Here is a 23,616-nt window from a genome sequence, read left to right as displayed (position 1 = left end):
AAAAAAAAAAAAAAAAAAAAAAAAAAAAAACAAACAGCAAACAGCTCATTTCACCTCACTTGCTTGTCTTCTCCCCCACCAGCACACAGCCCCATGAGAGCAGGGCCTTCTGGCTGTTTCGTTCACTGTTGTATCCCCCACGCACCTGGAACAGGAGGCTCTCATTCAATACTTGATGGATGGATGGATCTTGGGCCAGGAGGCTGAACACCCTCCCCTCACACCAGCCTAACGTCCAGCGAGCGCCGAGTGCCAGAGCTGGCCTGCTTTCCCAACGTCCACACCCAGACTGTCATTTCCCAAGATGTGCCGGCCAGACCCGCCCACAACAACATCTGGTCCTGTGAGCTTGGCCTTGTGGATGCCATGGGAAGGCAACCACAGCTCCAGCTGGCGCACGGGCCCTGCTAGGAAGCCACAATACCTCACCCCCGAAAGAGAAAGGATATAGGATGGTCCAGGGAGGGTGGCCACCGTTGATGTAGAGGACATAGGTGAAGCCATCTTTGAGGACCCCTCGGATGGAATAGTAATAGGGGAGATAGTGATGCTGCTTGAAGTCTCTGTTTTCGTAGAAGTTTATAGCCGTATTGTTGGTAGTGAGGACGTGCAGGTAGATGGCTTTGCAGTGGTCCTGGGCGGTGGTTGATATGTGATCCTTTAAACTCTCTAGTAATAGGGAACCTGCGGAGGAAGAGGTGCAGGGCAAGTGGGAAGGAAGCGTGAGGCAGACAAGGAAGTCATCTTTGCAGAGGTCTCTACAGATCTCTCTGCTTTTGGACCAAAGACCGACCTCCCATAACCAACCACTATAGAAGTCCCTAACATCTCACGGCCCGATGGGGCTTGTCACCTGAGGACCTCAGGCATCCGGGACCGTGGATGCCAGACTGCTAGTTCCCTACCAGGGGCTGAACCCACAATAGAGACTCACTGACCTTTTTAGACAATGAAGTGTAAACCTGAGCCCAGGAAAATGTGGAACGGACACAAATGAAGACTCTGCCACTCACTGGCTGTGTGGCTCAGTGGGATGGGAATTTGGAGTCATGCTGGCAGCCCGGCACCCCAGGTGTGGCGGGCACCCGATAAATGGTGGCTGGCACTATTTTTCAATTATGTTTTCTACTCTTAATCAAGAATACCTTGGGTCTCTGTCATACAGAGTGAAGTAAGTCAGAAAGAGAAAAACGAATACCATATGCTAAAGCACATATGGAATCTAGAAAAACGGTACTGATGAACCTAGTGGCAGGGCAGGAATAAAGACACAGACGTAGAGAACGGACTTGAGGACACAGCGGGGAAGGGGAAGCTGGGACGAAGTGAGAGAGTAGCACTGACATATATACACTACCAAATGTAAAATGGATGGCTAGTGGGAAGCTGCTGCATAGCACAGGGAGATCAGCTCGATGCTTTGTGACCACCTAGAGGGGGATAGGGAGGATGGGAAGGAGGCTCAAGAGGGAGGGGATATGGGGACATATGTATACTTACAGCTGATTCACTTTGTTGTACGATAGAAATTAACACAACATTGTAAAGCAATCATACTCCAATAAAGATATTAAAAAAAATACCTTGGGATCAGACATAAGCTGTGTGTGTGGCGAGAGGCACGATAAGAGGTGCTTATTCCCAAATGAGGACATTCGGGAGCGGTTATTAATCTGATCTTGTCAGATTCGGGAAGGAGGCCATGGCAGAAAGACCTAGTGTTGTATGGAAAGAGGACAGGCTGAAGGCCAAGGGAGTGGGTGGGGCCATGGGTCTTGTTGGAAGGGGAGGAAGGATGAAGGTCTGGCCCCAGACAGAGGGACAGGGATGGAGGAAGAGACTGAGGGGTATTTATGAGAGACAATTGTCAGAATGGGGCGGTGTGGCGAGTTGGTGGTGGTGGTTTATGAGCTCTGCCACTCTTACCTATGCCGTGCTTTCTGAATTCCTTCACTACTCCCAGGCTTAGGATGTACGCAACCTGTGTGTCAACAGAGAAGCTGGAGGCTAGAATATCTCCATCCTAAAGAGAAAGTCAGAAACAGTCGGGTCAGCAGTGGAGGCCCCGGTTCCACTGCAGGACACAGCTCACTTGCCAACTTCCCAGCCATGACACCTGGGGGGACACTGGGGCAGAGGGAACAGAACAGAAGACAATAGAGGGTCACCTCCACCCCCATGGAAATGAGAGGGTGTGGGCCCTTCTGCGAGAAACTGCAGCTATAACAGCACACAAAAAAATTGCTTCTCTTGGGGTGGGTGGTAGACCAGACAAGGAGGGTCAGGGATGCCAGACGAGTGAAGTCATGGCGGGAAGAAGGAACCGCTCAGCGGGCCCTCAGCACGTGACAGTCCACCCGCCAAGAGACAAGGCAGCCCAAGAGAGTATGAATGTTTTAACTAGGGATCCTACACAGTCCCAGGTGGTCTCGCAGTAAAGGGGGAGGCGGGGGGTAGGGTGGGCAGTGGTGCCCTCCACCACCCTCCGCTGCCAAGGCCAAGCCAAGTGACACACCGCCCCACGTGGGTCTCTTGGTTCCGGAGATGCAATTCTGGACCGGGAGTGTCATGAATCCAACCAGCACAAGGTTCTTATGTTCTTCTACCTCACAAAGAACTAGAAGGATCTGCCATGTGTATGGTTTTCTCTCCCCCACTGAAAAGGACACTTGGCGACTTGGCCTTTGTGTCCCAGCCACTGCTCACTGAGTGGCTCCCACATGCTGGGAGTGGGTCGGCTCCCCACTCCCCACCCCACCCTCCACACCACAGTTAGCCTGGACACAGGTGGGCTTGCCATTGGTCTTCCTGCTCTTGTGACTCGAAGTCCGCAGAAAGGCCAGTGTACCGTTTACCCGCCTCCCTACTTCAAAACGGCTATCATTGTGAAGGCTGTGGTCGTGTTACTTAATGCATATACGACTCTGTCACGAACACACAGAAAGAAACCAACCAGGTACGAATTTCACACGCTGTCTGGGCTCCCAGGAGAAAGGGCCACAGAGCAGGCAGTGTGACTGTGTCACAAGGCCCCACAGTCCTGTCCAGAGGCACCGACTGCCAAGTCATTGCTGCATACACTCACCTCCTTGTGTATCTTGGTCCTGCTTTTTATTTCAGCTACGATCATTCCCACAATGGCACCCCTGTAGGTTGCGGCGAGGGAAAAGAACTTCTTGTTGGAGGTGATATCACGATACCATGAGTCTGGGTACCTGAAGAGGAGACAAACTCAGATGAACCGGCCAGGTCAAGTCCAACCCCCGTCGTGCTTCAGAAAGTTGAACCACAGGGGACCCTAGGCTGCTCTGTCCACCACTCAGGGTTGACGAGGGGTCTGCCCATCGCTCAGTCTCCACCGAAGTGTATCACTCTCAGAGTATCATCTTCTGAAAGCAGTTATCTGTCTGGACGGGACTGGAAATTTGATAGGAAAACGATCTTACAAGACACAGAGACAAGAGGGGAAAAACCTCTGATGACGCTGTCCCCTCGAGAGCAGTGCCTGGGGGGGGCAGGTGGATGAGTTAAGACTGATGACCCCCGCAGCCCGTGGACACTTGGGTGATTTCCAAGAATTCTGTGAGACTTTTTCAAGACTGGGGGAAGTGGTGTGGGGAGAGCCAGGTTCGCTGCAGAGTGGCATTTGAGTTTCAGGGACAGGGCCTCAAGGGCAAGGTGTATCCAGGGTCACTGGGGCTGCTCACCAAGTGCTGTCCAAGGGGAGGAGGGAACAGAACAGTGATGCAGTGAGGAAAAGGCAGACTCAGCCTCAGCCAAGGAGGCTCAGTCGGGAGGGTGTATGGGTTTGTTTCCTAACGGACACAGCGGGTTAGCCCAGGATGCCTTTCATGAGACCAAGAGCTGTAGGAGGGTCTCAGACCCTCCTGGCGACACAGAGAGGTGCTCTACTCGGGCCTGCACTGTAGAGGCCACCGCCTGCCCACTGGAAGGTTCCACAGAACCTGAGCATCCCCCAGGCTCCTCTCCTGGTCCTCATCACACTCCCGCCTTCTGACCCCAGCAGTGCCGGGTGGCGCGGCAGCCAGGAGGGGAGCTGCCACCACATGGTCTGATGGGACTGAAGTTCTCTCCCTCATCTTTGGAACCTGAGGCCTCAGGCCCAGGAAGCTGCAAGGAGAGGCAAGCAGGTCGGGCTCCTCAGAGGCACAGAGGCTCCGGCCGGTGAGGCTCTACCTGCCCCAGGTCACCCTCAGCGGGGTCTAACCTCAGACTTACTGGATTACTTTCCAGCGGTGGGACTGCTGGGATGACGTTTATTTTCTAACCTATGAAGCTGCCTCTAGCCCGTGGCCCCAGAAGGTGACAATTCACATTCCCATCAGGGACGTAAGGGAATCCCTCCCTTCCTGCCATCAGCAGGTTAAACACGTCTGAGGCTAAGGCTCACGGAAATGTGATGACTGGCAGGATCTTGTTTATTTTTAATTTTTAAAAGTTTGCACTGTTTTTCTCACTATAAGCTCTATGTGCATATCACAGAAAAATGTAGGAAATACAGACAAGCAAAACCAGACAAACTTGTAGATGTTAATCATCCACCCACCTGAACTACCGAACACATTTGCTACGAGGTACATATCCTCCTAAGCTTTTATCTTGTATGTGTTTTTAAATAAAAGGGGGATTGTGGTACATACTGCTTTCTAGTCTGCTTTTTCCACTTAATATCTCGTAAAAAAACTCTCCTTGTCAACATATATACCTCTAGGACAGGTTTTTTTTTTTCCTCCAGCAGAATAACATTATACTTTTGCATACACATACCCCGATGTATGTAACCAATTCCTTTCTGTTAAGATACTTAAGTAGCTTCTCAGTTTTCTGAATATTATAAGTAGCACTGCATGGAACATCTTTGTAACTAAAGATTCTCAGCAAAGCCCTTTTGGGGATCTCTAGGAACACAACAAGGTGCAAAGAGCCCGGTGGTAGTCAGGGAGCAGGGCCCGGGGCCCCGACAGGCGAGGTCACTCTGGGCCACCACAGCGCCTTCACAGCAAGCCTTTCAGCTTTGGCACCCACAGCTCTGCGCACATCCCCCCTGCCACTCCCCACCCCCCAAGCCACAGCTGGGGACACTGCTCAACTTACTCGATGGGGAACCAGTCACCGCACAGGTGCTTCACGGTGTCTATGTCATCGTGGCAGAGGAGACGCAGGCTGACCTCGCTGAGGGAGCTGGATGGCACCACCTCTGTCATTCACACCTGTAGGGAGGGAGGTGTCAGGAAGGCGGCTGCACCCCACCCATGCTGCCGCCTCCTCCTCCTCATATAACCTGTAAGGCAAGCAAGGCAGGAAAGCTCGCACCGTCCCCCTGATGGAGTGTTCCTTCCCTTACAACACTCCCTGCACTAGGCATCACAGGCACACCCCCACCTCCGCCATCCCTGCAGGGCAGGAAACCAAGGATCAGGAAGGTCAGGGAGGATGGGGACCCAGGGTCCCCTCGCTGCTCACATGGGATACTCCTGAGCCCCACAGAGGGCAGCCCACCTCTGGTCTGTGTTCTCTCTTCTCTTGGCCCCTCTGAGCTGCCCACTAAGCGCCCACACCAGCCCTACTTCTGTCCAGAGGTTCTCACGTCTCCCTCACACCTGCTGTTTTTCCACTGGGGAGGCACACGGCCCTGCCAGCCCCGACTCCTCCCAGCCTGGGCCAGTGGCTGCCAACAAACGACCCAGGGCTCAGCAGCCCCAGAGACCTGCTGGATTTAGAGTGGCACTTGCTGGGTGGGCCATTTCTCCTCCCTATGTGCGCACAGAAGGACTTCAAGACATGCCAAAAGTTCAAAACAGGGGCCATGAGTTGCAACGATTAAATCAGGAAGCTACATTCAGTCCAGGCAGAAAGGCCACGGGTGGACTCTGACAAAGCACCTGTATCCCCAGGACTCAGCGATCGCCAAGGAAAAGCCTAACCTCGCACCCTTGAGATCCTGCAGTCCCACGTAACCCAGGGATGGAGGCCAGCCTCCCAGTGCCTCCTGTGAAATACACAAAGCGCTCAAGGTTCCCACCTACAATGCTGGGCCTGAAGCCAATCAAGCCTCCAGGCCTAACTTCACGACTACAGGTAACACTTGGCACCCGGGCACCATGACATCTGACACACACGGAACGGACAGAATTCTACAAGACAACTGGCCTGGTCTCTTCAAAAAGTCAATGTCATTTAGGGACCTCCCTGGTGGCAAACTGGTTAAGAAATCTGCCTGACAATAGAGGGTACACAGGTTCGATCCCTGGTCCAGGAAGATCCTACATGCCGCGGAGCAACTAAGCCCATGCGCCACAACCACCGAGCCTGCACTCTAAGGCCCACGCTCTAGAGCCCACGCACCATAACTAATGAGCCCGCGAGCCACAACTACTGAAACCCATGTGCCTAGAGCCCGTGCTCCGCAACAAGAGAAGCCACCGCAATGAGAAGCCCGTGCACTGCAACGAATAGTAGCCCCCCGCTCGCTGCAACTAGAGAAAGCCCGCACCCAGCAACGAAGACCCAACGCAGCCAATAAATCAATAAATAAATTTATTAATTAAAAAAAGTCAATGTCATTAAAAAAAATAGAGTAAAAAAGACAAGGAGACCTACAACCAAATGTGATGTGTAAACTCTTCCTGGGAAAAATAAAAAGTCAAACAACATTTTGGAGAAACTTAAATATTGGCTGGACAGTAGATGATGAATTTATGATGAAATTATCATGAAACTGTAATTGACTTAGATGTGGGGGGTACAGTGCTTATGCAGAAAGTCTTAGGAGATGCATTGCTGAAATACTTTGGAGTGAGGTATCATGAGGTCTAAAACTAAACAGTTCAAAAATTTTTCAACTGCTTAGAATGCAAATGTGACAAAACGCTATTAGTGGTTGGACCTAAGTGGCAGGTTGATATAAAATAGGAACTTACTGTTCACACATTCAATTTTTCTACATATTTGAAATTTTTCATAATAAACATCCGGGTTGGGGCAGGGGGTAGCCTGAAATTACCTAAACTGACTCTAGAAACCACAGTTCTGTGAATGGGCACTGTGAGAGTCCAGGCAATGCCCAAAGGTCAAAGGGAGCCCAAGTGCAGTGCCCTCCTGCTGTCCTGACCCTGCTTCTGATTGGTTCCCATGAGACACAGGCGTTTCCATGAGGGTCCCCGGGAAGGCCGTGTCCTAACCTGCCACCTGCCAGGGGCCGAATCCACCCTGAGGCTTGACCACAGGGCCAGTGGGGCAGCTGCTCAGTCTCTGAGACTTGGACATGACCCCAGTAGGCTCTGTCCAGCAAGAAAGGCTCCTTTGAGGGGCGGCCAAGGGTAGGCTGGGCAATGACAGGTCTGCCGCCGTCCCCCTTCCCCTTCATGGCACCAGCCAGTCTGACACGGACTAGCTGGGGCAGGGGCTTTAAAGGTCAGGTCCACGGGGCTGGAAACATGGTGACCTTGAAGCAGACATGGGGTGGGCAGGGAGGCAGAGGAGGTACTACAGGAGCTCCATGGCTCTGTGCCCACATCAGGTTCTGTCTTTCCAGCTCTCGCCAGACCCTGCAGGGTAAGGACCATGCCACCTTGACAGGTCCCTCTGCACAGCACGGCTGGAGAGCCGAGATGAGAGGGGACCTGCTCTCTCTTCCTCCTCCGTGTTTTCAGCCAGCACCTGCATGCTGCACACACTGCCCACGTGGGGCCCCTCCTGTGACCCCCTGGCAGCGTGAAGGGAAGCTCATCGGGACAAGAAGCTGGTGAGCTCCTGCCTGAGGCCTGGTGGATCCCAACAGGCGCCCTTCTTGAGAAGACTCGTCACTCAGAGGGGACCTCTGAGAGCCCACTCAGGCAGGGCAGAGACAGCCGACCATGTCCTTGTTTTCAGATGACAGGACCAGGGACCAGGCCATCACAGACATTAACATGAGAGGCCTCTGGAGAAAGGGTAGCCACAGCTGCTGGGCTGAGTTCTTGGCTCCAAACACAAAACAAAACCAAAACACCAACCAAACAACAAAAAAATCCTCCCAGACTTGGCAAATCTGACCTTCCCACATCGCCTGTGTTTTTCTTGTTGCTGGGACACACTTTCAGAAACCAAGATGCTGTCCGGCTCCATCTCTCGTGAACAGCTTGGCTGGTCCACTGCTCAGCAGCACCCCCCACCACCAATGGTGCCCAGGACACTCTGGTGAATGTGACCTCAGGAACCTCAGGCCAGCCACCTCTTGGGAAATGGACTGTCGACCAAAAATGGCAACTCCTGAGTTTTATGAGTCATCTCTGTCCAGAATACATCCTGGCAGTCACAGCCAGGACGTGGCTTCACGGTCACCCCAGACTGTACAGTTCCAGGAGCAGAACGAGGCCCAACACATCACACCTGCCACAACAAAGCACTGCTTCCTGCGAGGTTTCTAAACAACCCACTGCACACGTGACCCTCTTTCCCCCACAAAGGGAGAGAGTCCACAAAAAACCTCTAAAAGCACCCACGGAGGTGCTGCTAATCTTGCTGGCATGAAAACAGCAGTGTGGTTGTGTAGGAAATGTCCATATTCCTGTAGAGATGCACGCTGGACATACAGGGGTGAAATGCAGAATGTTCTGGAGCTGAATTTAGCTGGAGCAAAAGTGGCAAAATGTTCACAACCATTGAACTGGATGACGGGTACACCAGGTGGATGTGTGAAAATGTTCCTAATTAAAATTAACCACCAACCTTCCAGACTTCTCCACAGGCTGAGTTTCCAGCATGGACAGCAGCTTCCCCAGGTGACTGATGGAGGTACCTCTGCCATCCTGCACGAGGCCACCTTGCAGTGGCCACCCCGCCTCTGCACACCCCTCGCTGGGAACAGCACAGCATGCTCCCTGCTGGCTGCGGCTGCCCACCGGCCACACACGGGAGCCCTGGAGGGTTGGGTGCCTGGTTCGGAGCTTTCTGGGGGCAGGAATACCGTCCAGGACCCAAGTTAAACAACCCCCAAACTCCTCCACAGTTTTAAAGAGGAGGGTGTAGATACCAGAGGACAAGGGCGCCGCTTTAGAAGCCGTGCCTGAAGCTGCCCGAGGGGCTAAGTCTTAACCACGGGGCCAGTTGGCGCCCCTTCTCCTTCCCTCGCGGCCAAGAGCGGGGAAACGCAGGAAACCCCTGTCAAAACCTCGAGCCTTTGGGACGGTTGACAACCCCACACCATCTGAGGCCGAGGCCTGGCCCTCAGTGCAGTCTTTCCAGAGAAGGCTCCTGAGACAGTCGTCCCCCTCTCCCTGTGGCAACTGCCTTTAGGGAAAATCCTGGGGGACAAGCCCCAATATATCACCACCTGCCTAATCCGAGTGGCCAAACAGGATGCCCTATACACATTCTGCTCAACACTCCAGTGAGGGCACAACCCCTGCTCTAAACTGAGCAAAGGAGTGTAAGCTAGAGCCCACTGCGAGCTCACCAAAAAACAGCCCCAACGTGGAGGCAACCCAAATGTCCATCAATGGATGCCTGAACCAATACAATGCGTGCATCCATGCGGTGAATATTTAGCACTGACACGTGCTACGATGTGAATGAACACGGCAAACGTGATGCTGAGTGAGAGAGGCCAGACGTAACGGGCCACATACTGCACCTTACGATTCCATTTCCATGAAGTGTCCAGAACAGGCAAATCCATAGGGACAGAAGGCAGATTAGTGGTTGCCTACAGTTGGGAGTGGGGTTGGGAGGCTTGGAGGGTGATGGCTAAGGGTGTAGGTTTCTTCCGGGAGTGGTGAAATGTTCTGACACTGAACATGGTGATGGCTGCACAGCTCTGTGAATACACTGAAAACACTGAATGGTACACTTTGGGTGAATTCATGGTAGGTGGACTGTACCTCAACAAAGCTGTTAAAAAGAAAACAAAAACCAGCCCCAATCATGAGAGTAAACATTTCTTTGGTGAAATGGATAAAAACTATTCTTTCTGAAGGAAGTCACAGTAGATTCCAGAAAGAATCAGAAACTTTCCAGCCTGCAAGTCAAACTGCAGGGGCTCAAGCTGGTACCGGAGAGGGGCTCCTGCAGTGGGGCTGGTCCACATCCCACCTCCCCCAGCCCCCACCTCTGAGCCAGGCCCGCTAGGGTGGGGGATGGGGGTGCTCTGGGGAAGATGAAGCTGAAGGTCAGGGAGGCTGGAGGGAGGCACAGACTCATAGAAATGAGGAAGAGCCGCCAGCCCACCAGGGCCGATCTGGCAGCTTACTCCAGATTTGGGCCAATTTTAATATTTCATATTCAAAGAAAAAATATCTGTCTTTGGCTTGGAGTGTGTAAGAAGTGACCAAAGAAAGTTATCAAAGCTCAACCAAGTGCATCTGTTTTGTCTACGGGTTTTCACGGGGTAAGCTGCTTAGGTGATTTTGAGAAAGGAAAGATCAGGCTCAGATTTGCCCCTGTCTGGGAAGTCAACACAAAGCACAAATCACTGGATGAATTTCAAATAAACTTTCGGCTCCAATACCTGACCTGCGCCAGGAAACTCCACATCGTGCTCTTCCCTGGAAAACTGGCTCCAGGTGGTTTGTCTGGGGTTTGATGGGCTGAAGCCAGCCTGAGAAACAGGGTGACATTCCTGCCCACCCTCACCATCCCTGGCAGAGCTCCAGGTGCTTCACTGGCTGTGGCCCACTCTTCTCTCAACCAACAGCAAATGTGCTCTGAGCTCCCGCAGAAAGGAGCTGCCGGACGGGATACATCAGCTCACTCTCACCAGTCTCTCCTCCGGAGCTGGCAGGACAAGTGCAGGCAACCAACAAAACCAGCTGCAGAGCCTGGATCTGGGTGGTCACAGGCAGACACAGGACACCCGGAGCCACAGGAAGCAAGGCCTTGACCTCTGGTACCTGTGGCAGGGGGCTGATTGCAAGGAGGCTGAGTGGGCACTTCCTGAGGGGACAGAAATGTTTTGTATCTTGATGGTGGTGGTTACACACACAAATACATATGTACACACACACATATATACACACATGTTAAACTCATTGGGTACATTTTGTCATATGTCTATTAAACTTCAATAAAGTTGATTTTAAAACATTTAAAAAATTGAGGCTTGATAGCAAAGAGAGAGACTCATAATAAACGACCATCTCTTATGTCCGGGGATTTATACATTTTACCCCGAGTACCCTCGGGACAATGCTCTTGACCAAAGGGGCAGGATTTGTTCCCTGTTCAACTTTCAAAAAGAACACTGGGCTCTAAGACACACAGCTATTTGTGGATTCTTGCATCCCTATTAAAAGTACTTCCGTGTTTTCAAAGGCCAGTTCTTTAGATGCCTTGATTTAAAAATAGAAACACATCACATTTAACTAAGGGAAAATGCAGCATGTCATGGTGTTAATCTGTCCCAGCCCAACCAACAGGAGTGGAGAAGGGGGCAGGAAGGCTTGGGGAATGGAGAATCTGGTGCCCGTGTGCCAGAGAGAAAGGAATGGTGCCAGAGAGGGCGAGGTGAAGGCCGCAGCGGTGTAGGTGGGAGGCTGGTGTGGCTGGTCCACCGTTACGGAAGAGGCCAGGGACTGACATCTGACACCTGTGGGGACCCCGTCTGCCCAGAACTGATCTCCTATCACTATGGGCCACCCTAAGGGCTTAAGAGACAAGGATTCTGAAGACTCACTAGAGAACAGAGGCCGGTGGGTGAAGCCAGAGTACAGCCCCCGAGTCAGCCCTCTGTCTTAAGGCCTGGGGTGCTGGTGGACGGGCACCGAAGCCGCAGGCCACCTTTTGGTACGTTTCTCTGCAAAGACACAGACACGCTGATACTATGAAAGCAGGGACATGCTGTACGGGAGAAGGCATAGTTCAGGCCTGCAGGGAGAGCTCTCCCCAGGTTTCCTGGGTCTTCATCCTGTCCTTGGCCTTTAGGGGTCAGTGAGTGGAACAATTCCAGGAAGGACAGAAACCAGATTCTCCAAGACAATGAAGGGCCCACCAGCTCACCTCTCGGTCCATCCTTTCTCCTTCCCCAAACCTTGCCCTTGTGGGTTGTCTGCAAGCCTCAACTTCCTTCTGAGCTGAAATGACCTCTCGGGTCCCTGTACTGAAGGCCACGTGGTAGCTGGGGGGTGGGGGGGGTGCCTGATCACCTAGGCATCCCCTCCCTGACCACACTTCCCGAGCGCCTCCGAGTGCTCAGCCAGAGGGATGGAGTGAAAGCCAACATCCCAGGAGCATCTTCTATCCCCCTTCCACTGCCAAGTGCTAGGGATTCAGAATCTGGGAGCTTGGAATGGGATTGTTCCAGTTTTTGGAGGGGTTTCCTGGCACCAGCAAGATCCCCAAGGCGCACTCCACTCCCAACCAGTGAAGAAAGCCACACACAACCCTGTTTCCTGGAGACCACTCCCCTCTACAGACTGTGTCCTGATGCCCCAGGTCCACAGGGCCTCTCCCTCCTTCAAAGGCACTGCTTCTCAGTCCCAAACAAGCCATACTTAACTTTTAAAAACTGCTCCCATCATCTTAATGGCTTGAGAAGTGCTCTGGACTCCACCTTGACCTCAGCAGACTGCCAGTGGTCAGGCCGGCCATGACCACATTGCCCCTAGAAACTTCCCTTCCTTTTCTTTCTTTTTTTTTTTTTTTAAATTTATTTTATTTTATTTATTCATTTTTGGCTACGTTGGGTCTTCGGTGCGGTGCACAGGCTTCTCACTGCGGTGGCCTCCCCCGCTGCAGAGCATGGGCTCCAGGCGCGCGGGCTTTAGTAATTGTGGCACACGGGCCCAGTCGCTCCACGGCATATGGTATCCTCCCGGATCAGGGCTTGAAACCGTGTCCCCTGCATTGGCAGGCGGACCCCCAAACACTGCGCCACCGGGGAAGCCCCCTTCCTTCTTTTCTTCTACTCCTGTTGGTTCAAACTGGTCCTTTCTCCTTGCTGAGGCTAGGCCACCCTCCACTTGTGCTCTGGACTCTGTGCCCTCCACACGCTCCCAGACCCTGCAGGGATTCTGCAGTCACCATGCCCAGGGTCAATCCCAGCTCTGCTGTCCACTGGGACATCTCTGTCCTGCTGCATGCTTCAGCTCTCCTATCCGTCGCTGGGAAGATAAATGAAGTGGCCACTAAGGGGCACCCCAGTCCCTGGCCCAGCTCCACATCTCCTCCCTCCCTGGCCCAAACACCACCTTCTCCAACATTTTCAATCTTCTCTTTTGCACAAATACCCTCCAGTGCACACCGCGCACCCTCTCCTGGACAAGCCTCCTATCACCTTCTCTCCCTTCAATGGAACTGCCCGCACTGCCACATTTGCTGCCACCTTTTTGCTTTACTCCTGCCCCAGCTCCCCTCTGGCCTGGCCTCTGCTCCACCACATAGTGACAACGCACTGACAGTCTCCCCCGCTGCAACCCAGCAGCCTCCCTCAGGAGTCACCTCCCTAAACTCACTACAGCTCACATCTCTGTCAATCCCCTTCCTGAGCCCTCAGCTCCCTGCACCCTGTGATAAAGCACCGCCCTGGTCTGTCCCCAGCACTCCACGTGTCTTCTCAAGCGAAGCACAGGGAAGATTAGCACACACTCGTCCATGGCACAAGAATGAAAGACCGCTGGGCCCTCAGGAGTGTGAAATTCTGCAGGCGCCAGGCCTATGAGCTTGAAAAACCCAACAGCCATGGACTCCAAGCTCTTGCCTTCAGGAAGGATGACGCAGAAAAGGAACTATAAGCCAGTGATGGACACAAGGTACCGCCCTGCACATCGGTAAAATGGGCTTAAGGGCTCAGAATGGCAAATGAGGGAAACTGAGCGCTCGGCACAGCTCATCTGTTCAAATGAGCAGCTGCCCGTGGTGGGGCGAGCCATCTCCAAAGCAGCCTGGGCTCCTTCCAAAGCCTCAGAGTAGGAGGAACATGAATAATTTACAGGCGACAAGAAACAAACACCCAGCACTCCAGTTCCAAAGAGCCTCCCTCGTACAACCCACCTCATCATGCCCAGAGGGGAGCCCACGTATTCCTCACACACAATTTAAGACACATCCCTTCAAACATGAACTGATAACAGTGGAGGATTCCATTCGTGTGAAATTGTAAAACTGGCTAAAGGAACCGATGGAGACAGAAATGAGAATGTGGCTGGGGGGTGTCAGACGACACTGAGAGGGGCAAAAGGCGACCCACTGGGCTGGCGGTGATGTTCCACGTGTCCTTTGGGGGTCACCAACTGTGTGCATCTGCACACTTCCCGATTTAAAAATAAGACAACAGGTGGTCCAGGAGCAGTCCCGGGGACAGCCCATTTTGGCTTTCTTTTGGGTCAAAGCTTCTATCACCTCCCGCCCATTTCACACTGAGAATCCATTCAGTCATTTGTTTACCAAAATTGTACTAAAAACTCAGGCCCTGCTCTAGGCACTAGGGTCGCAGCAAAGAGCATCGTTGGACATCTCTGATTATTGGGGGAGCTACTGAGCAGAGAAGGAAGGTGTGTGTTTTCCTGCACTATTACCTGAATACTCTCAGAAACCCCTTCTTTTGCTTGAGGAATTCTGAGGCAAACAGCACATCAATGAACAGGAAAAGTGCTGTCCACCAGGCTGGGCTGGGAGGGGTTAACACAACTGTGGGAAGGGATGCTCTCCTCCCTCAGCCACAGGAAAGGGAGGGAATCCATCCCCTTGCCTCAGTCAAGATGTTTTTCTTGGGCTTCCCTGGTGGCGCAGTGGTTAAGAATCCGCCTGCCAATGCAGGGGACACGGGTTCGAGCCCTGGTCCGGGAAGACCCCACATGCCATGGAGCAACTAAGCCCATGCGCCACAACGATGAGCCTGCGCTCTAGAGACCACGAGCCACAACTACTGAGTCCACGTGCCACAGCTACTGAAGCCCGCATGCCTAGAGCCCATGTTCCGTGACAAGAAAAGCCACTGCAATGAGAAGCCTGCGCACCTCAATGAAGAGTAGTCCCGGCTCGCTGCAACTAGAGAAAGCCCACGCGCAGAACGAAGGCCTAACACAGCCAAAAAAAAAAGATCATGTTTTTCTTGAGTATTTGTTCCGCCTCCTTGAATCAAAGAGTTCTGGGAGGCAAAATATTGAGGCCCGAAACGTCCCATGTGCATGGGACACCAACAAACAAGAGGATCTTTGATTTACAACATTTCTCAGAGGGCCTGTGAAGCAGGAGGCAGCAGAGTCCAGGGCTAAGCAAAGCTTCGAGGCCACCAGATCTGGGTTCAAATTCACTGTCCAGCCGCCTGCCATGTGCGGGCTATGAGCCGCAGGGAGGGCTATAAAGTGGGGATGAAAGTCCTCATAGGAAGTGTGCAAAACGCCTGCCAGGCAGTGAGATGTAAGCCCTCTGCAAAAGGTGGTCGCGACTGCCAGGTGCCAAGTCCTCTGCCAGGGGCCAGCGAACTTGGGGACCCGCAGTTGGAACTTGGGCCATCACCAGATTCTCGAGGATGAGAAGGCAGAGATAAGGGCACTACGCAGCTCAGGGCATCCTGCGTTTCAGAGCTCTGCCCTTTAACTTTACACTATATCCCAAGATGAGACAGATCTTATTTTGTTTTAAATTTTATTTCACCATTTTGCTTTTTACCTCATGTCCATGATAAAATGACCAGATGTGGAGGGCATGTCCTCGGACCACTGTGCATGTATGCCACCTGCAACCCCCAACACTTCTTCCAGAGGCAGAATCCTGTGGTTGTTCTAAAGACCAGCATCCCAGCAGTCGATGGGCGGCCAAAGGACTGTTCGTCTTTTGTGGCCCCACTTGGTCAGAATTGGGGAACTACAGCCCGGGTTTGGGGACAGACAAGGACAAAGAGGGAAAACAGAGACAAGAATGTGACCTGGGAGAAAAAGGGCCACTGAACTGGGGGCCAGAGATGTGGAGCCAAGAGCAAACCCTGAGGTCCCCTCTCCTGAAAGCTTCAGGCACGTCTCTTCTTCCTGGAACGGAAACGAAGTGCAGGTGCACCTCCGCTGCCCACCGCACGTTCACACCCACTGACTCGGTCAGAGCGCGAAGAGGAGACAGCCGGGCCTGGGCTGGACGGGCCACCAGGACGGCTGGGCAAGAGGCGCCGCTGCCCCGTGGCTTTTCAATTGGGGATCTTGGTCAAGCTGGGACAGGGCTGCCAAGAATGCTGATTCCCAGTTCAGATCGAGGGAGTGTGTCAACCAGTTGGGTTTAAAAACAAAACAAACAACAAAAAAACCACCTGTAAATACTAGGTTGGGGCTGATGGTGTTAAGTGTATGCATTTAATGGTAGTAAAATGTATGTATTAAATACACATCCTTGGACTTCCCTGGTGGTCCAGGGGTTAAAACTCTGCACTTCCACTGCAGGGGGCACGGGTTCGATCCCTGGTCGCAGAAGTTCCACATGCCGCAGGGTGCAACCAAAAATTAAATACATGTCCTTGACTGACACCCGAGACTGGACCCTATTGAGGGCTCTAACCCAACTGAGAGCAAATGAGTTCTTCCACAGAAAACTTGGGCGGCTGCAGGCACCCTCAGCACTGTCTGGGGCAGTGGGTGAAATGGACCGCTGGCTGCTCAATTTGAAGGGGAAAAGCACAGCAAAGGGGGCATCGGGCTTCAGAAACCCTGCCTGCCCCTCACCGCTGCCCCTTCAGCAAACCAGCCCCACCACTGGCCTTTCTGCACTTTTCCCATCTCACTCTGCTGGGTTTTTTTGTTTTATGTTTGATTTTAATCTCTACTTCTCTGGGTTTGCATTTAAGATCCTTCAGAAGCCAACAGATATTAAATGTGAAAGTGGGTCAAATTCCGTATAAATTAACACTGATCACAAGGTTAACTTTTATAACAAAAATTATTTTTAAAAGTAATTCAACCTCCTGTCAGCATTTGCCTCTGGAATTAAGGCAGACGTTGGTGTCCTACATCACTCGCTTCTGTATCATTTGAGCTTTTTTTTTAAAACAATGAGCTTGGGTTGTTTTTATTATCAGAAAAAAGCAAGACTTCCAGGTGGTATGTGAAAATTATGAACACATCTTTTATATTAAAATAATCTGTTTTAATTAGTAATGGGAATTTTACAATGTCTCTTCAAAGTATAAGTAGAATGGTTACCCATTTTGCCCCCAAATAGACCCTCTTAGTGCCAACGTTTAAGCCAACATACCCTTGGAACAGCATGGCATTTATGCACTGATGCCAGAAATAAACATTCTAAACACAAACTCACATTTGAAATGAAGCAAAGAGGAGGTAGTTGTGGATAAGGATGCCTAATAGACTTGTGAAAATATTTTAAAGAGTTCCTGTGCAACTATTAAAAAGAAAATTTAGTGGCCATATAAATATCAATTTTTAAAACTATTCATAGGTTTCAGGACAGCCATTTTTTAAAAAAAGTGTTTAAAAAGAACATTCCCCTTTTGTTAAATGCTGTTTAAAACTATGTTTTACTATGAACATGTGTTCATGGTAAAATAGGAATCCATACACAATGTGAAGCAAACACTTGAAATCCCCTCCTCACCCTAGTCCCAATAAAATGACGGTTAATAGTTTCTTGCGTTTCCTACAAGAAAATAAATTTTTTAAATAGGAAAGAGCTTGTCTGGTAAGAGGCCCAAGGGGTCTTCTGAGGTGGTGGTTGCACTGGTACACTCATGCCATGACCGCTGGTCAAGCAGTGTGTATATTTCAACAAAAAAGTTAAAAATGGGAGGCCAGAGGAGAAGCAATACTGTAATCTGACAGTAAGAGTAGAAAGAGCAGCAAATATCTGACCAGCAAGACCTTCTGAATAGTTTACAACTAGTCAGGAGTCATCTTCTAAAAATAAAAAAAATTTTTTTAAAGTAGCAAACAGCTACTGAATGCTACAGAAACCATGGAAATATTGTTGTACTAACATTTTCCAGATAAAAATCATTTTCAGTAGCTAAGGGACAATTACCCAAAGACTATTTTATAAAATGAAATTGCTTTCTTCTCAGTTATTTTTAAGATGGGCTCAAATTTCACCACTTTGCTGCCCAAATACTTTGCTGCCCTATTTCAGCAATGCAGGAAACAAAAAAGAGGAATACAATTTGCTTTCTAATAACAACAAGAAATAGAACTGGGAAGAATTTCTTTTTTTAATGTGGTCTGTTAAAGATGACAAAATACTTTTCTTTGGTCTTCCTGTGGAAGCAAAGGGAACAAACATTTGTTCTGTGTCCCTTTCCACAATCAGCTCCTCTTTGCTTCTTTACAACTGTGCATCTTATTAGAACATTTAGAATGTTTACTTCTGGTACCAGTGAACAAATGCCGTGCTATTCCAAAGGTATGGGGCTTAAACGTTGGCACTAAGAGTCTATGAATTGGAAGAGACATTTTAAAGTCTCTACGTTGTCACACTCACAGGTGGTTCTCGCCATCAATATTCAGAGTGTTGGACCCCTCCCTGCCATGTAGGCCCTGCCTGAGCAGGAAGTGGGCCTCAGGTGAGGAGATGGGGAGTCTGAGACGCCCACAGGATGGGACTAGGGACTGGCCCTCATGCGTGGTTACTCCCCCTCCACCTGACCATCCAGGCTCGGTGTTGTGGGCACCTCGGGGTGACTGTCACGTGTCTGCCAGCCTCTGCAGTGGGGCACTCGATGGAGCACTGGTTCCACTGTTGACGTAGACCCCAACCTACTTCCTGCAGAAAGCCCTGGCTCCCTGCTCAGATCCCCTTCCCATCACTCCACAAGCACTGAGCAAAGACCTTCAGGTTCAGCGTGGAACGTCAACCCTACTATGTATGTGCTCACTGGGTTTTCAAACACATAGGCCTCTCTTTAATCAGCAGTGTAAGATATCTGGGCTTCAGATAACCCTGACCTGGCCTATCAGCCAGCCTCTATCAGAGGTCACCCTAAAAAGAATGATATTTAGGGAAGGAGGTCTGATGCTGGAGTTATCAAAGACACTTAGAAATATTCACTGAATGAAATTCAACATTTGGACTTAGCCAGAACAAGACCCAGGAGTTCCAGCATCATTTCACAAATCAGCATTTTACTTGAAAGCACTGCACATGGACAGAAGCAGGACCAGCTTCAACACAGAGTCTAAATCCCAATCTAGCTTTCTGCAAACGAAGAACTGAGGTGGAAAAGCCATGAGTCCTTTGTGGATTCCTTCCAGAAAGAGATGTCAGGGGAGGAGATGTTGGCGGTAAGATGTAGAGATGCAGGAGACACCATTTAAGAGAAGACATGGCCTGACAAGCAGCCAGCCTTCTACTCAGGTAGGAGAGCTGTCACCAACAAGGAGAGACCTCTGGGCCATTTTAGCAGAGCAAAGATATGCACTGCCCCGCACTCAGAGCTCTGAGGATTCTTCTCTACACTGTGTTCCCTGTGGCTGCTGCCAGGTAAGGATGCTGTGTCCACCTCGTCTAAACACACCTCAGGCTGCCAGAAGACAAACTGCTGCTAGCAGGTCCACTGAGGCTGGGACAGTCTGCGGGGCAGAGCACCTGGTGAGCAGTGACAGCACCAACCTTCTCAGTTCTACTGGGTGTCTTTTATCTCTCCAATCTCCTAACATCCAGGAATTTTCTTCCATCCCAGGCAGAGGCCAAGTTGCCAAGCAACCTCAACAAGTCACATCTGAAGTCTGAGAGTGGGTGCAGTTAAAATAAACATGGTGATAAAGTCACTGTAAGTTACAACGGGAGAGGCTAAAGATAAGACACACACAGACCTTTTAAAAAAGTGTCTGTACTTTTTATTCTGGCTTGTGAACACCACACCATGCCTTGACTTTGTTACTTACAGGTTTTAACCATCTTTATAGAAACCCAGCATGTCTGCAAGCTCAATGAGATGGAACTCCAGCAAACTGTGGCCGAAGGAGAAGGAGCTCACGCACACTGCTTTCTCAAAGGGCCAGTTTGCACTTTAATTGTGACGTACAAAATCCTGGAACAGGGGAGATGAAGACCTATGTGCACAGCCATGACTGACTTTGTCCATTTGTTAAATGACTGACGTTTATATTTCAGCCACCCTTGAGTTTCTTCTGGTCTGGAATCCCTTCTTCCCTAACTGAGCTTAACTCAATTCAGGGATTCTTGTAAGAGAGTATTTGTTTTGCTCCAGCCCCTTTTAATTCAATGTTGTTCAAGACTCCCCTTCTCCCCACCTCGCAATCCAGTACCACTGGCCAAAGAACTTCTAAGACTTATCTGTACATCACAAAGTACTACACGGAATGTGGTATTTCTATAGATGACTTGGAGTCACAGCGACTTTCCCAGTTCAGTCAGTTAAGCAATAACTAGAAGTTTTCTGCCTTCCATGCCCCGGTAAAATATCTGCAACCAGCAATGTTCTCTCCAGTTCTGACTCTCTGATTAACAACCACTCCAGGTACCACAGGGAACTACCCTGTGGGGCTGTTATCCTTTTCCTTCAGGACAAATGAGTAAGAAAATGGCATGGCTCAAGGATTTGGCAGAATGAAAACAGACCAATGAAGCAGGCAGTGTTCATGTTTATTGCAGAATAACTCATTTCCTCATCTCCAGGCCCTGGGCTCCGTCACCCGCTGGGCACACAGATCTTTGCTTGTTAGTGGTCTAGGGAAGGCTCTCAGCCTCCCTGAAAATCTTCCCTGGGCACAAACCACAGAAGCTTTAGATTCCCTCTATTCCTTGGGAAGTGCCCGATAGGGCAGAGGAGGTCAGAGGTGGTGTAGGGGTCTGCATGGCCAGTCTGTAAACTACCAAAAACGTAAGGAATTCAGTTATCTTAACCAAAATGTACAGCTGAAGGAGTAAGATGTGGAGACGACCAAGAAAGAGTCCCAGGCTTTCAGGAGTTCACGGGAGGGCAAACAAGTCGGCAAATAACTACAATCCGTGCAACAAGTACTAAAGCAGGGGTAGGGCCGGGCGAGGCAGCAGCGAATCGCTGTACTGTGAAGAGGACAGGCCCTGCACCTCCCGTGAGACCTAAGGTGTAGTAAGAGGCAGGCTGCCCTGCGGTTCCAAATTTCCCCACCAACTCGTCCTGGGGCCTCCCAGGCAAAAGGGTCGGAATCGCGCCTCTCGGCACCCCTGGAGTCTGGGGTCGCGGCCCCCGGGAAGCGTGAGCTCTGAGGCTGTCCCGAAACACCGCGGAAAGATCTGGGCTCCGATCGGCGTGGGCCGCGCCCCCGGCCTCCCTTGAACGGACGGGCAGTTCCGCGCCCCGCCAGGGCCACCTCGGTCTCCCTGCACCCCGGCCGTCCCCCCAGCTGCGCTCCCTGCCTCCCACGACCCCAGCCCCCGGCCGGGTCCGGCGCCCCACTGCAGGCCCGAGTCCGGGATACCTCACCTCGGGAGGGAGCCGGCGGCAGCGGACGGTGTTGTGGGGTCAGTGCATCCTCGGTTCTCAGGGAGCCAGGAAGTGGGGCCGCGCGCAGCCCGCAACGAGTTATGTAACCGGCAGGGGCCGCAGCCTGGACGGAGGCGGCTGCCCGAGGCACTTCCGCCTCCCGCTCCGGGCCGGCGGCGCAGGCCCAAAGCCCATTGGCCATCGGGGCGCACGTGGGGCGCCACCTCTCGACGACGCCGCTGCCATCTTAGGAGCTGGCAGGCCTGGCGCGAAGCCGAACACCGGCGAGGCTGGGATGCCGGCGGTGGGGCTGGGGTCGCGCCTCCAGTGGGCGCGTCTGCTAGCGGCTGGCGAGGCTCTGAGAGCCAGCGGAGGGTCCGAGATCCCTCCGGACCCAGCCGAACTTTGAACTGCCCGAGCCTGGCGGGTGTGGACGCCGGGGGCGCGGTCCGGTTGGTAGCCGGCCGGCTCGGGTTTTTCGGGCACAGCTGAGCGTCCCCGCGCAAACCCGGAGGCTCACAGCCCTCCAGTTCCCGGCCAACACTTCCATCGTTTGGGTTTGGGGCTTGAGCTTTTCCATCCCCCAGCGGCCGGAGGGTTGTCAAGACAGGCAAGCGTGATAGGAGGACCGACAGTCGCTGGAGGGCAGCGCCACCGCGCCCAGCGCCGGACGTCGGCCGGCAGCCAGAGCCCAACTTCCGCAGACAGGCAGTTAAGGCTGTCGCCGTGTAAATGGGCTGGGGTCAGTTGCCCTCAAGTTGGAGGAGGTTCTACATCACAAAACCGAACTCAAATTTTGTTGCTAAGGGACTCGTGTTGAGCAAACTCTGATGTTAACTTTAAAGGAGAGATTTATTCTTTGCCTTCAAAAAACTTACAGTGGTAACAGGGCCAAAGGATGGAATCGGAAGGCTAAAATGATCAACCCTAAAAGGATTTAATTCACATCCAAATGAATAAACGTTATCACAGATTAAAACAGTCTAAAATCACACTATCAGGACTTCCCTGGTGGTCCAGTGGGTAATACTCAGGGCTCCCAATGCAGGGGGCCTGGGTTTGATCTCTGGTCAGAAAACTAGATCCCGCATGCATGCGGCAACTAAGAATTCCGCCAACGAAGATCCGGCGCAGTCAAAACAAATAAATAAATAATAAATTAATAATAAATAAATAAATATAAATAAATAAATATATATATATATATATATATATATATATAGTTTGTTTGTTTTGTTTTACGGTACGCGGGCCTCTCACTGTTGTGGCCTCTCCCGCTGCGGAGCACAGGCTCCGGACGCGCAGGCTCAGCGGCCATGGCTCACGGGCCCAGCCGCTCTGCGGCATGTGTGATCTTCCCGGACTGGGGCACGAACCCGCGTCCCCTGCATCGGCAGGCGGACTCTCAACCACTGCGCCACCAGGGAAGCCCTATATTTTTAAAATAATAAAATAAAATCACGCTATCTCATAAATGTTGAATGCATATTCTTTAACATTTTGACAAAGAAAATATACCTAAAGAGATTAGAAGTTTTAAAGGCAATTGGTATAAATAGATCAAGAGTAGTGGAACAAGGGGATGTAAAACAACCAGGATATTCTATTGTCTACATAATATGATGTTAGTGACTGATGGAATCTTGATTTGTGTAAAGCAACTTGTATTTCCTTTCTGTAACATTTTCTGTAAATTTCTATTTTTTTAAAGGCTGAAAAATCAAGGGCAAATGAAAACATAATATCATTTATAACTCGGTAGAGTTACAGCTTTAAGTACCGCAAACATGCTATTGTAAGCAAAGATGCTGTGGTAAACGTGTTTGGGTCCACTCAGAGCATTTCAAGCGCTCTATACAATTATATTTAGTGTGTCACTATTATAATCAAACTTGAAAAAAAAGCTTTAATATAAATGAAGATAGAACAATCAACAGTGAGGCGGGTATAAAATGCATACTTTGAAGTCCTACATACTTTGTAGAGATGGGCTGCAAATTTAGCTTCAGTCTTTCCAGAATCCACTTTGAAGAGAACTGTTTGGGAGATCCAGCGAGTCAGTGAGTCAGAGGTGGCTAATTGTCCCCTAGTATCCACTGTCTTCCTCCTCCTCCTCTCCCTTCTTTTTATTTATTTTTGGTTGTGTCACGTCTCAGTTGCCGCATGTGGGATCTTTCATTGCGGGCACGCAGGCTCTCCGCTGTGGCAGGTGGGCTCTCGAGTTATGGCATGCGGGTTTTTTTTTCTTCTCTCTCTAGTTG

General features: G+C 51.1%; 1 protein-coding gene across 13 annotated transcripts in view; it reads right to left on the bottom strand.

Annotated features, from left to right (window-relative positions):
• NAA60 (N-alpha-acetyltransferase 60, NatF catalytic subunit) overlaps positions 1-23,616 on the bottom strand; it is a 48,588-nt gene that overhangs the window by 11,255 nt on the left and 13,717 nt on the right. For 11 of the 13 annotated variants that reach the window (XM_055090899.1, XM_055090904.1, XM_055090900.1 and 8 more), the window contains exons 1-5: positions 21,356-21,524; positions 5,116-5,231; positions 3,086-3,215; positions 1,927-2,023; positions 450-684 (exon numbers count right to left, since the gene is read on the bottom strand). In XM_055090899.1, the coding sequence (XP_054946874.1) occupies positions 450-684; positions 1,927-2,023; positions 3,086-3,215; positions 5,116-5,225 (572 nt within the window). In that variant the 5' untranslated portion in view covers positions 5,226-5,231; positions 21,356-21,524. Of the gene's footprint in view, positions 1-449; positions 685-1,926; positions 2,024-3,085; positions 3,216-5,115; positions 5,232-8,055; positions 8,118-21,355; positions 21,525-23,616 lie in introns of those variants that run through there. The other 2 variants (XM_055090903.1, XM_055090902.1) reach the window with 2 other exon arrangements.

The sequence above is a fragment of the Physeter macrocephalus genome, chromosome 14 (genome assembly GCF_002837175.3).
Source record: "Physeter macrocephalus isolate SW-GA chromosome 14, ASM283717v5, whole genome shotgun sequence".
In the NCBI taxonomy this organism is placed as follows: domain Eukaryota; kingdom Metazoa; phylum Chordata; class Mammalia; order Artiodactyla; family Physeteridae; genus Physeter; species Physeter macrocephalus.
The sequence above is the reverse complement of the archived record's forward strand: the minus strand, read 5'-3'. Positions and strand labels throughout refer to the sequence as shown.